This window comes from Aquarana catesbeiana, linkage group LG04 (assembly GCF_042186555.1).
Source record: "Aquarana catesbeiana isolate 2022-GZ linkage group LG04, ASM4218655v1, whole genome shotgun sequence".
NCBI classification, from domain to species: domain Eukaryota; kingdom Metazoa; phylum Chordata; class Amphibia; order Anura; family Ranidae; genus Aquarana; species Aquarana catesbeiana.
In genome coordinates, this window is record NC_133327.1 from 449,595,482 (window position 1) to 449,609,491 (window position 14,010).

General features: G+C 40.3%; 1 protein-coding gene across 1 annotated transcript in view; it reads left to right on the forward strand.

The window, feature by feature from the left end:
• The window catches only part of PACRG (parkin coregulated), an 803,955-nt gene that overhangs the window by 498,035 nt on the left and 291,910 nt on the right, over window positions 1-14,010 (forward strand). Inside the window, exon 3 of the mRNA XM_073627473.1 lies at window positions 6,454-6,625. Within this exon, the coding sequence (XP_073483574.1) occupies window positions 6,454-6,625 (172 nt within the window). The remainder of the gene's footprint in view (window positions 1-6,453; window positions 6,626-14,010) is intronic.

Sequence of the window (14,010 nt, forward strand, 5' to 3'; positions counted from 1 at the left end):
AATCACTGAGTAGCAAATTATATCACCTGTGATGTATTTCAGTTATCTTGCAAACCTGGCCTGTTAGTGGGTCCTGAGGACAGGAGTTGAGGACCACTGCTTTATAGGGACTCAGTAAACTGGCATTACATAGAACAGTCACATTTATTGGCTTTACAGTAATGTTTTTAAGGGGAGCAATGTCTTGAATAGCCATTAACTATTATTGTGTTTGTATTAAAAATATATATAAATAAAGTAAAATGCCTTATTCTTAAACTTGCCACACTCTCTATGCTTTAAAAATCCAGAAAGTGGTTTGAGTTTTGGACACTAAAATAATATCCAACAGCCATCTCTTCTCCCTGTTATTCACATGGGTCTCTTCAGTCATTGGAATGAATTTACCAAATCTGCAGAACGGGAGCCTTGCCACACCAAAGCACTGTGCTCTTAACAGCCAACTGTGCTTGCCCTCCATTACATAGGTATCTGTGAAACTTGCTATACAGGAGCTTCTACCTTTGCCTCAAAACTCAATGTGTAGCTCCAAAATCCTTCTATTGAGTCTGCGTCTTCTACTCTATGGCTTCCCAAACCCTATTTTTTATCAAACACCACCAGCTAATGCACATGTAGGGACATTCATTGGAGAGTTTCTACCTTCTGTTGTAGCAGACTGACGGACTTGATGGGGGAATCAAGCAATTCTCTTTCCTTCAACCCATGGTTGAAGAAAAGAAAATTGCATAGTGTATAACCTGCCTAAGCTGTTAGTCTCAGACCACACTTGTTCATTCTCTGAAATGCAATCTGTGATAGAACACTTTTCAGAGTGCAGCTAAGCAGCTAGGCCATGGATGTGGCAGGGCCCGATAACTTGAATTTACAAGTTTGACAGGTGGCACCGCCTACCAACTCAACATTCCACATTACATTTGCTGCAGCCACTGTGTTATGTAAACAGCCCCTTCTGATTGTATGGTAGGCTTCAAGTGGTGGCCATGGGTGGCAAAACCATGGCTCAACCTCCTGTGTGAAAGAGGCCTTTTCCAACTGAAACCGATTTGGGAATCTTGGAGAATGAGTCACTTCACAATACCTGCAGCTAGAGAGGTAAAGGATGGCTTGTTTTAAAGCTTGGGAGTCATGTTTTAGTAATACATTTATACTCCACTCTTATTTCTGGGTGACTGTTAACTTGTTTTAAAGCTCTTTTACTGTGTGTCAAGATATATCTAATTAGTTTAATGTCCACAGTCTGGGTTCAGGTGCGCTTTAACCTCCCTGATGGTTTTCCCGAGTGTGGCTCGAGGTTAAATTTCTGCACCATTAGCGGTAACCCCGAGCCACCCTCGGGATTACATTGCAGGATCCTGGTGCGCTGTACTTACCTTGTCCCCAGGATCCTGCAATGTCCCCCCGTGCTGTCTGCGGGCTCTGTCTCCTCCAAAGCCTTTCTGTGCCAGGGTCCGTTCCCTGCGAGCGTCGTGACGCACGGGGGCGGAGCCTGACGGAAATTTTAAAAAAAGTAAAAATCATAACACATACAGTACTGTAATCTTACAGATTACAGTACTGTATGAAATGATTTCACATCCCTTTTGTCCCCAGTGCTTTGTCCAATGCCTTGCATGCAGTTTTATATTATATATACTGTTCTTTCTGCCTGGAAACTGGAGATTGTCCATAGCAGCCAAAAAGTGTCCCTTTACGTCAAAAGTGGCTTTAGACCAGCTAGAAAACAGCGATAGTAAATTAGAACACTTGCAGAATTGAGCAATAGTGAATCGTGGGGAAATTTATTTTATTATTATTATATATATATTTTTTAATTATTTATATTTATTTATTATATTATAATTTATGTTTTTGTGTTTCAAACTTCATCATACCCGGGATATCTACTAGACTCTTCGTGGACAAATATAAGTGTGTTTTTGTTAAGAATTACTGACCTACAATATAAAACGCCAAATTTCCATGCAAAATAATTGTACTGCTTTCAGCACCTAAAATCCAAAATAATCATACCGCCAGGGAGGTTAAGATCAATATTAAAGATAAAAGTTTATTTTCTAACACTAAAAGCTGATTTATTTTCCATGTTTCATGTTTATTTGAATTTAACATTTAAACCTAAAAGAATTACAAACCAAAAACTGTGATTTTATTTGTAACTTGTGGGCTTGAGCACCATAAGGATGATTTTAATGCTTGCAAAGACTTACATTTTACCAGCAAACATTCCGAATGCAGCAGTTTTCCTCAAATACATTTCAGAAAAACAGTTTGGCACAGCACAGCACAAATGATCATTTTTTTTCTTTCAGATCGTAAAACAGATTCTGCAGTCTTTCTCGTAAACTATTAACATATGGCTAATTAAACAAACATTATTCATTATTCCTGTTTGTGATGTCCTACAAATTATATGCTATTGGCAAAAATGTACAGGGAACAAAATATCATAGGGAAAAAGAGAAAATAGTGTTTTATAGTCACCACTGTAAGGTAACTGTATGAAATAACAGTTTATGAATGTATTTAGCAAGCTTAATTATTGTATAAAACCAGTAAAATAACTGAAACAAAGTGTTGCCGAGCAATGCAGAGTAATTTAGCATATAGCTTGGCTTCGTGAAGAGCAGATATATTTCAAATGGAATCTTCACTCAGAATATAAAAGCAGCCTTCCCACTTGATAATAAGACACTTTACTAATCATTGTAATTAATTTTTTTGTTCATTTTGGTGGAAAAAAACATTAAATGTGTCAGCATCTCTGCATTGTGGAAGCCTGTGAATGGCCAAAACAGATGTGGATTTTCTTAGCTCTCTTTGGCTGTTTCATTTTAGTAGCTGGTAATACCCTTGGTAAACAAATAAAATAAAGACTGATCACAGAATGTATTAATCTGCTGAATTAATCAGTTCATTATTTGAATGATTTGTGCTCATTTTAGGGCCATACCAATAGCAATAATCAGCTTGTGCGATTGTACGTTTGGCGGTAGATGCAAAAATGCCATTTGTTGCCAATGTAAAGTGTTTGTTAACCTAAAATAAAATTGACCCTTAAAGCATGTTATACAGCACAGTGCTCATGCTGTATCACCTGAAATACCTAGCTGATCCTACCTGGCTATGCCCTTCCTTCTGTAAACTGACCACGGTATATCATGGCTTCTGAGCCCTTACACCATGGTCAATTTACGTGCCTCCGTAAGCCACTGCTCTCTGCAGCTCTCCTCTGTCTCCTTCTGTCTTCCTCCCCCTCCCCTCCCCGCTGCTGCAAAACTGATCTTTATACCATGCCCTCTGTTAGATAACAACCTGTGCCAAACCTATTTTAAAAGGCTTTTATTTTCTAGTGACATCATGAATAATATTATTATGCTTGTTTTTTTTTTGTTTTTTTGGGGCAAGTTACCACAACACCATTATCCCGTAGTTTTTAAGATCAAAGATACAACTATGTTGGTGTCCCTTGTGAATTTTACATTGTATTTTTTTAAATGTAACTGCCTACTCCCAAACTGTCATTTGAAGTATTATTATTATTATTTAAGTTACTTATATAGTGCTGTCAATTTACGCAGCGCTTTACATATGCATTGTACATTTACATCAGTCCCTACCCTCAAGGAGCTTACTATCTAATGTCCCTAACTCACATACATATACTAGGGCCAATTTTAGACAGAAGCCAATCAACCTACCAGCATGTCTTTGGAGTGTGGGAGGAAACCGGGGTCCCCGGAGGAAACCCACACAGGGAGAACATGTAAACTCCAGGCAGGTAGTGTCAGGTTTGGATTGGTTGGGATTTGAACCAGCAACCCTTTTTACTGCTAGGCAAGATTGCTACCCACCACACCACTGTGCCGCCCAGTAGTAAAACACATAGCAAGTATTATTCTCCACAATTTTTTTATTGTGCATTAAAAAAAGAAAACATATAAAATAGAACTTAACCAAAAAGTGCATTCTATGCATCCAAAAATATAATAAATCAAATCATTATTCAACCAAAAAATTAAAAGCCTTATGCATGCGTCCTGCTTCTTAATATAGGGGGTCAACAATGCCAAGAGTTGGTGAAAGCAGGGGTCCGTCATCCGGAGATGATTCTGAAAATCATCCTGATTATTCCTCTGAAGCTTCCGCAGCAAAGGCATAAGACATAATTGGTCACGATTAATAAAGCAACCAATTTTTGGTCCAAGAAATCCTCCTCCTCCTGTTTCTGGACTGGACTTGGGTCAAAGCAATAACTCCAAGGCCAATAATAAATAACACGTTATCTCTTCCGATTCCGCAACATGTCTGGTTGATGAACGGCCGTTCAGAAATTTACTGAAAAGCGTGAACTGAAAAGCGCAAAATGAAAAGCATGAATCAACACTCACCAAACTTCTACTAACAAGAAATTAGCAGAAGGAGCCCAAAGGGTGGCACTAAAGAGCTGAAAAACCATGTAGTATGTCGCTATGTTCATGTTTGTTGGCTAACAATTCCGTGCCGTTTGTATGCAAGACAAGAGTCTGAGGTTTTGTCTGCGGAAAATCCGATCGTGTGTACGAGGCTTAAGACCTTTCATTGACACATTCTTCTTGAACAAAACAATTTACAGACTTTACACAGCATGTATAAAAATATCAGTATTACATATTTATATACCACCCTTTTTTGGGGGGGTTAAAACTTTATTATTTAAAAAAATCTATTATGCCCTGTACACATGACCGGTTTTTCCGTCTGAATAAACTCCAAAGGTTTCTCCGACGGAACTCCATTCAAGCGGTCTTGCCTACACACGGTCAAACCAAAGTCCAACCAAAGTCTGACCGTCCAGAATGCGGTGACATACAGCACGTACAATGGGACTAAAAAAAGGAAGTTCAATAGCCAGTAGCCAATAGCTTCCGTCTCGTACTTGCTTCAGAGCATGCGTCGTTTTTGGTCCGTCGGAACAGCATATAGACGAGCGGTTTTCCCGATAGGGATTGGTTCCGTCGGAAATATTTAGAACATGTTCTATTTCTAGGTCCGTCAGAATTTTCGAAAAGGAAAGTCAGATGAGGCACACACACGATCGGAATATAAGATGAAAAGCTTCCGTCAGACTTTTTCTGTCGGACATTCCGCTCGTGTGTACACGGCTTTAGTTGTTTTTTTAAATCCATCTCTTTCACTTAGTTGATCAGTGACAGCTGTGTTAATTCACACATAGGTGGAAGTTCTCCATCAGATCCACCTTATTTGTCATCTTCCCATTACTAGTTGCAGACACTTCCTTTGTTGTAATTGATAGAGGGATATATAAATGTTTGGTGGTTATATTTTAGGAGTACACACTGATCAAAATCCAGCCGGTTCAGCAGGAGCTGGCTGTATTTCGATCTTTGTGTAGCCCTATCTCAGAAGCTTACATCAGCTTCTGTCAAACTGACCTGCTGGAAGAGCTGATTTAATCAGTGGCTTGCAGCCAATCTGCTGCAGCGCTGATCAGTTTTTTCATACAGTGGAGAATCCCTACTTTCAGAATACAATGTCCCGGCGGAAGTGAGGGGGAATTCCTGCATCCACCTCGCTTGTGTGGATGCAAGATTCTGTTTGTTTTTTTTTTTTCATTCAGTCAGTTGGAGCTTGAAGCTTGACTGTTTTGCACTGCCATGCTTTTGCAATAGAGTGAAAGACCTGTGTTTTTTTTTATATAAAAAAAACAAATTGTTGTTGCAACTGCTCAAACAGGGTTGTGGTTTGTCCAAACCCCCATCACTGTCACTTATTCTGTATTAAAATGTTGAGGAAAATAAATAAAGCATGTGAAATAAAAAAGGAGGATATAGTATTTTTACAGTTACAGTATATGCAAATAATATCAATCAGAATCAATGGACATAATAAGAAGCTACCTGGATTGAAATTGTGTTTTATTTGATATTAGCCCAGTAGTAGTAAACCAATGTGTGTAGCATATCATTTTAATTACTAAATGTCATTTTATGGTTATCAGGAGGACCTGGGCAAATGGAAATTCCATTATCATTCCTTAACATTAATTTCTTAAAAGACAGGTCAGGATGTAGAAAAATACATTATTGTATTGAAAAAAGCAAGCATTTTAGTCAAAAGTAAAAAAAAAAAAAAAAAAAGATCTCTTTACATTTGTCTGTTCTTATGGTTTGAATTCTCAGGAAGATTTCGACAGACTGCCTTAGTAGTTAGACTAGCATCCCAGTGGAGCTAAACCCCTCAGGCAAACTAAAACTCGTATTCAGTCAATTAGAGTAATTTTGAATATCTGTTTCCCACAATGTGTCTTTAATAGTTTATATCTGCAATAACGTTGCAGCTGTAAGTATGGCTTAAGCTGTGGCATCTCTTTCATTATACCATTGTTTTTTTGCCTCATGTGCTACTGATGAATGTTTATTACATTGTCATTTATTCTTTATTTCTATTTAGGTGGAGATTGAAAAATTGGATTATCACCACTACTTGCCTCTCTTCTTTGATGGACTTTGTGAAATGGCACATCCTTATGAATTTTTTGCACGTCAGGGAGTCCATGACATGCTGGAGCATGGAGGACCAAAGATTCTGCCTGTCATTCCTCAGCTCATTATACCCATAAAAAGTAAGTACGAAGTACGTGGGCAAATCAGACTTTGAGTCTTGAGTCATTTTCTAATCCTGTACTGTACTTGCGGTATGCTACATTATAATTCAAAACCCTCAAACTTTATTTTGAATAGTAATATTTCTATCACTCACATGATCACATCATTACAGTAGATGTCTGTTCTTTCTATAAGGATATTCCCTTAAATTTAGTCAAAGCATGTTCAGAAAATTGATTCCCATTTAAGAGGTAGTAAATATAATGAAATAAATGAAGAAAATGAGTAAGAGAAGACATTTGTTTTTGCAGTCATAGAACAAAAGTGTTTTGCTTTTGAAAAATGTGCCTTTGTTAGGATGCCAAGGGTTGGTATTCTGTAGAGCAGATGCGACGAGAACTTCAAACTCAAAGCTAAGTGAAAATAAATTAGATTTATTAGTGAAACAGCACAGGTGACCAGTAATATAAAACACAGCAATTGATGCAAACATTCATAAAAACCAATATAGAAACAACCAGTGAACTTCGATAAAAGTGAATCTAAACAGTGGAAGTGAAACCAACTACAGCACACAAGAGCATCCTACCTAAACTACCTAACTAAGCTAATGGAAACAAAGCAGAATGGCGGCACATCCGGAAGTCCATTAAATCAAGTGAACATGACAAACATCAATCCAAAAAAGGTGCTCAGTGGACGCGTTTTCACGCGTTTTTGGATTGACCTTTTTTGGATTGATGTTTGTCATGTTCGCTTGATTTTATGGACTATCAATAAATTCTTTTGATTTTACTTCCGGATGTGCCGCCATTCTTCTTTGTTTCCATTGGATTTCTCTGCTGCGGACCAGGCAGGCACCCGGATCTCTTCAGCAGCTCATCAGATCCTCACAGGTGGCTTTGAGCGGTGTGTTCCCAGCTCTTTCTCTTACCTAACTAAGCTATTTATAAACAGCAGGATAAATAGGGCAGAGTGAGATCATGCTGAGGAGGAAGGAATAGCAGGTCAAGAATAGACCAGAATGGGGAGAAGGTACACAGGAGCAGGTACCAGCAAGCAGGATCAGGGTTACAGGTTTACGGGAACAGAGCACATGGGCACACAGGCAAAACACTGAGGTACTGTGGAATGCTGGAGGAGGGTCTAAATACTTTTCCAGTAGCCAGTGTCAGGTAGGGACTAATTGCTGGGATCTGTTGCTATTGGGAAACATCTGGTGGGGGACACCAGAACAACACTTCTCAGATCCAGGAACCACAGTGCCACCAGAAGGGGATCCAGTTTCTGACAGCCTTGTTCATTTTTGTCTTAGTTGATATCTGATTGTATCCTATTGAAGTTGTGTGCTCATTTAGTTTAGGGAGGATAAGTTGGGCATGACTAGCACCAAAACGTTTGCAGCCATTGGTAAAAAAAAAAAATTAAAATCCAAATATTTATTTTGTCATTTCATTTAAATTTTTTTACTTTGTTTTGCAGAGAAATTGTAATAATATTAATACATTTATTTTGAAATATATAATAATACATTAATTCTGAAATGTTAAGTGGTTTGCAGCCAGTGGATAAACTGTGGTTCCAGTGATGCTGCTGGTATCAATTGAAGAAACAGACTACCTTCTGTCTAATTAATAAAGAAAAAGAGAGTATACATGAATATTTTAGAGAGTGTAGAAATACAACAATCACTTTATTATTTTTAGACATTAGACATCATCCTTAAAGCCCAAACCCAAGCAAAATTTAAAGTTATATAATGCATTTTGCACGGCTCAAAATTTCAAGTCCTGAGCTGCTAGCCAGGCCTAAAGAGTTACTCGCCACCAGTTGCCCCACCCAACCCCTACGAAATGACACTTAAATGTTTTATGCAGAATTCAGTTGTAAAAATTAATATTAACAACAACTTTATCAGTGCCCATCAGTGCAGCCTCACCTGTGCCCAACAATGCAGCCTCACATGTGCTCATCAGTGCAGCCTCACCTGTGCTTATCAGTGCAGCCTCACCTGTGCTCATCAGTGCAGCCTCACCTGTGCCCATCAATGCAGCCTCCTCACCTGTGCCCATAAATCCAGCCTTACCTGTGCCCACCAATGCAGGCTACCTGTAACCATCAATGCCACTTCACCTGTGCCCAACAATGTAGCCTACCTGTGTCCATCAATGCTGCTTCACCTGTGCAGGGGAAGAGAGGAGAGGAAGAGAATTGCCAGCCGGATCATCATAGAGTGGGGAACATTGCTGTAACAGCTTTTATTTAATTTGCCGAGTGTTCCCCACGCTCACCGTCACATACAGCCCTGCCTCCTGGCCTGGGTACTTTGATATACGTCACACACCCCGGGATTAGACAGGTGTTCTGTCTATCAAAGTACCCAGGCCAGGAGGCATGGCTGTGTGTGACAGCGAGTGAGGAGAACACTCGACAATTTAAATGAAAGCTGTTACCAGGGGCGGATCCGGGGGGGCAACAGGGCAATTGCCCGACCGAGTCTCTCTCTCCCACACCAGTATAATCAGCTGATCAGCGGCGTGGAGAGAAAAGACTCTGTGTTATGTCCATTTTGCCACGCTGGAGGGAGGAGGTGGGTGGAGCTGCGCCGCTGGCTAATGTTCCCTGCACTGGTTGCTAACGCCTGTGCCGCCTGGTGTGTAGCAGCCAGTGACGTCAGTCACATTGGAGGCTGGAGCCGCTGCTGAGGAGGAGGAGAACCCCAGCATTCATAGCGGAGTCTTCTTCATTCTTTGCCCCTGCATGAGAGTGTTGGCTCATCTTCATTGCTCCTGCATGGGAGCCCTTCCCCCCCACCAGTGACCAGAGCACCAAAATATTATATAAAAGTAAGTAAAAGAATTAGCGAATGTGTAAAATTGTAAAATCTTGTGTGCCATACTGCCATTATTTATGAAAAACAAACGCTGCCCTTTGAGTTTTGTTCAATCTAAACCCCTTCAGCTCCGGAAAGTTTTACCCCCCATGAGCAGGCCATTTTTTGCGATACTGTGCTGCGTTACTGTAACTGACTGACAATTGTGTGTCGTGCAACGCTGTACCCAAGTAAAATTGATGTCCTTTTTTTCCACTAATAGCACTTTTTTTTGGTGATATTTTATTTTTTGCGATATAAACAAACTGACAATTTTGAAAAAAAAGTAAAATTTTTTACTTTTTCCTATAAAAAAAATGTCTTCCTCAATTTAGACCAATATGTATTCTGCTACATATTTTTGGTAAAAAAAAATCCCAATAAGTGTATATTGATTGGTTTGCACAAAACTTATCGCATCTAGAAAATAGGGGATAGATTTACGGCATTTTTATTTATTTTTTACTAGTAATGGCGGTGATCAGTGTTTTTTTAGCGGGACTACAACATTGTGGCGGACAAATCAGACACCTAACTGACACTTTTGACACTTTTTGGGGACCAGTGCTAAAAATATGAACTGTCACTGTACTAATGACACTCGCTGGGAAGGGTTAACATCAGGGGTGATCAAAGGGTTAACTGTGTCCCTAGGGGGTGCTTGCTAACTGTGTGGGGGATGGACTGACTGGATGAACAGAGTGATACGTGTTCCTGGTTAGCAGGAACACAAGATCACTCTGTTCATCTCTGACAGAATGGCGATCTGCCTTGTTTACATCAGCAGACCGCTGTTCCATCTCTGTGTGGAGTGATTGCAGGTGGCCGGCGGACACCACTTCTGCCGGACCCGCTGGATTGGCTCCCCCTCTGGCCAATCAGCACGCATGCCTTTGCTGGCTATTTCACAAAATGGCGTACAGGTACACCTTATTTTCTGGCAGTGCCCCTCCCGAGACTAGACTCTGGATCCGCCCCTGGCTGTAACAGCGATGTTCCCCATGCACTGATGATCCGGCTGGCTCTCTCTTCTCTCTTCCCCTCAGCTATAACTGGGAGAATGACTGCCTTTGAACCCCGCCTGCCCCCCCCCCCCCCCGCTCCTAGGCAGCCCACGCTCACCAGCCATCATTTTCCACTTGCAAAATGCGAGTAGGTGAGTGGAAAATTTGAAGGCTGCATTGTGCATCATGTACATTTCTCCGTCTTGATTCCAAACACCTTTTCCTAGACCAACCTGCAGTGTAATGAATTAAAGTCACAATTTCCTACCAGACAAGCTAATGTCTTACCCTGGGAACTAGCCATTTTTCCCAGCTCATTATCTTCTTTGGCACTGGTCTTCTCATCGCCCCCATGAGTTCTCTCACATCTGAAGCTTATGAGAGAGAACCTGGCCACTAAAAGTGTTGGCTGTCTACATCTCACAGACAATGGTGTAAACACCTGAATAATGCCCCAAGTAAGTACACAGAACAAGAGGGGAGGGTCTTAATGTGATTAAGGCTTTAGGTAAGCAAAATGGGTGCTTGGATAGTTTTGTTATTATTTTCATACCAGTGGTTGGTTAGAGGGAGTTGGTGGAGAGAGGAGTTGGTTATGGGGAGTTGGACTTTAAAGTACTACTAAAGGCTTAGCTTCTTTTTTTTTACCCTAATGCCTTCACAACATTAATGCAAAGTGCTCAAGTATGTTTAAACCCCACCCTTCATCTCCAAACAGTTACCTTCTGTGACTTAACACTAGTGACGGATCATCCATGATCTGCCCCATTACCCAACTTTCTGGGCAATAGAGTATACAGTATGGGTGGGGAAGTTTATAACCTTCTGAAGCTGTCTGAGATGAGAGAGCAGGGGTATTGTTTGCCAGATGCCTCCTTAGCAACCAGGTAGATATAGGAGACACCAGCAAACAGGGATTCAGGAGCAGCAGTTAGGAACAAAGATAAGCAACTTTTCAAGGAAACAGGCTATGCATATTAAGGGAAGAAATAGTGTCACTTTAACCCAGTGGTGACCAGCCCAGTGTGTTATCTATCTGCCCTGCTTAGCAGTATATTGCTATGTTCCCTTTCTGCACTGTGACAAATATGTGAATACCATTTTTCAGCAGGATGCCACATTTGTCTCTGTGTATTAGTCACCAAGGCTGCTGTAAAAACAACCTTGGCAGTTTTAAAAGGAGATTCCATCTCATAGGTCATGAAGGCCAATATGTTATCACATGTAAGCTTAACAACTTAGACATTAAGACACACTTAGACACACTTTTTGCCTAAAAACTGAGGCACTGAGGGGTTTATTTACAGTGAGGCTGGGTTCACATATGAGCACACAGCGGCTCACAGCAGGAGTCTGGTGCGTCCTCGTTCACTGTTTCAGGTCCAATTTCAGCCTGACTTTTTGGCTGAATTCAGGCCTGAAATAGACTAAGAGATCCACGGGGCTCCTGTGCAAATTGCATCAGAGCCACTGCGGAGATATGTGAACCGTCTCCATGGAGAGCTGGTCCCAATCTCCTGCTGTGCGAATTGGATGCGGCAATCCAATTCGCACTAGTGTGAACCCAGCCTAAAGAGAATGTAGATTATTTTCTATGAATTACCACATTATACCATTAATGATTGGCTCTTGACACTGTTCGAATAAGGCCAACATTGTAAACCCTTTGCAGTCCCAATAACTAGATCTACTTTAGGGCATTTGCAGTCTGTATGGCTGTATGGCTCCATGGTGCAGATAATGCCACAAACATTAAGTCTGAAACACTGTCTCCATGGATCCATATTTCATGTAGACATTGGCTGTGAAATGATATTGTGTTACGTCTGATGTTTCTGAATGCAGGCATGATTATTAACAACTTTGTAGTTTATTGCAATTGGCAGCCTAATGTATTTCCCTAGGTCTCCATTAAGTCATAAACCTGGGAGTGATATGAACATTTTCTAAATTATCAGAAATGGAGTAGAGCTCTTCTTACTAAACGATTTATTAAAAAACATAAAACTTCAATTTAACAGAGGAAGACTAGAATTAGGCTCATATAAAATGATGCTGATCCTACACGAAATGTGCTTGTTATTAGAGGATCTTCATTTAAAGAACTGTTTATGATATGTGCATATAACATATTTGAAAGCAACCTTGACACTGAAAGGCCTTGGAAATAGCTGTACACATTGCCTGCTGTGTCAGGACTAAAAAGCAAACGGTTATCAGCACAGAAAAAGTACACAAGCTGTAAGCTAGTTTTCAGTCAACACTAAATCTGACCAATATTGACATATCTTTTTACAAGTCCTACAAAAAAAAAAAATCTGAATCTTATAAATAAAAATCTAATAATGTTTCACTAACCTGGCAATGACTGAACACACTGGAGAATCCTATTAAAGGATTTGAACACATTAGAGCATCAAGATAAGTTATTGGCTGCCCATCACTGTTTGTCCCTGATGGACAATGCTTTACCACTAATTATAGTTTAATTCCTGGTCTCCAGTGGGTATTCTTTATCCTAATATCCTCCATGGATGACCTTGTCTCGAAAAGAGTAAACAAGATCAATCCATTGGATACTTAACTGATCATGCAGATTTCTGGCCGGCAGTATTATCAATAATCTCCAATCCACTGGCTGATCCATTAGACCCAATTCAGCAATTTTTTTTTTTTTTTTACTTTTTCTTTTTTTTAAACTTTTAAACCATTTTAAGAAAAAAATGTGTGAACTCTTAAAATGTAATCTCCAAAACATTAGTGCCTTGACTTTTAAGACCCTTTTTTCTTCTTTTTTCTATTGTGCCTCTCTTGCAGAAAAAAAAGCTGTTTTTTAGACTCTTTTCACACTGAGGCAGTTTTCAGGCGTTTTAGCGCTAGAAATAGCCTCTGAAAAGCATCTGAAAACTGCCTCCTATTCATTGCAATGTGTGCTTTCACACTCGGGCAGTGTGCTTGTGGGACATTAGAAAAAGTCCTGTAAGCAGCATCTTTGGTGCGGGTTGGGAGCACTATAAATAGCACTCCCAAAATGCCCCTGCCCACTGAAATGAATGGGCAGCACTTCCAAAGAGACTTAAAAGCAATTTGAAAGCACCGCAAAACTGGTCTTCTTTTCCTTTTTTATAAGGTCACGTTGTCACGTGACCTTAAAAAGCCCACCCTGCTAGTGTCTGATAGCAGCCCTTGGTGTGTTTAAAGAAAACTCCTCCATGATTTCCTGCCCCATCCTGAGTTTGGTATTTAGGACATAAAAAACAGTACAAAGAAGTAGTTCACCAGCTGACCTCATCAAGACACACCCTGCACCTGCCACCCCCCTCCAGGAGATGGCTCCCACCCAATTCTGTGCTCACATACACACATTATCAGTCTATATATCAGTATCTGTTCTCACTAAATACACAGCCAGCAATCATTTTTTTTTTATTTGCTCATCTTGCACAGATCATTTGGCAGGGTGTGCAGGAGCTGAGTGATCACAAGCAGCCTATGTGGAGCAGAGATGTAGTATTGCAAACAGTGG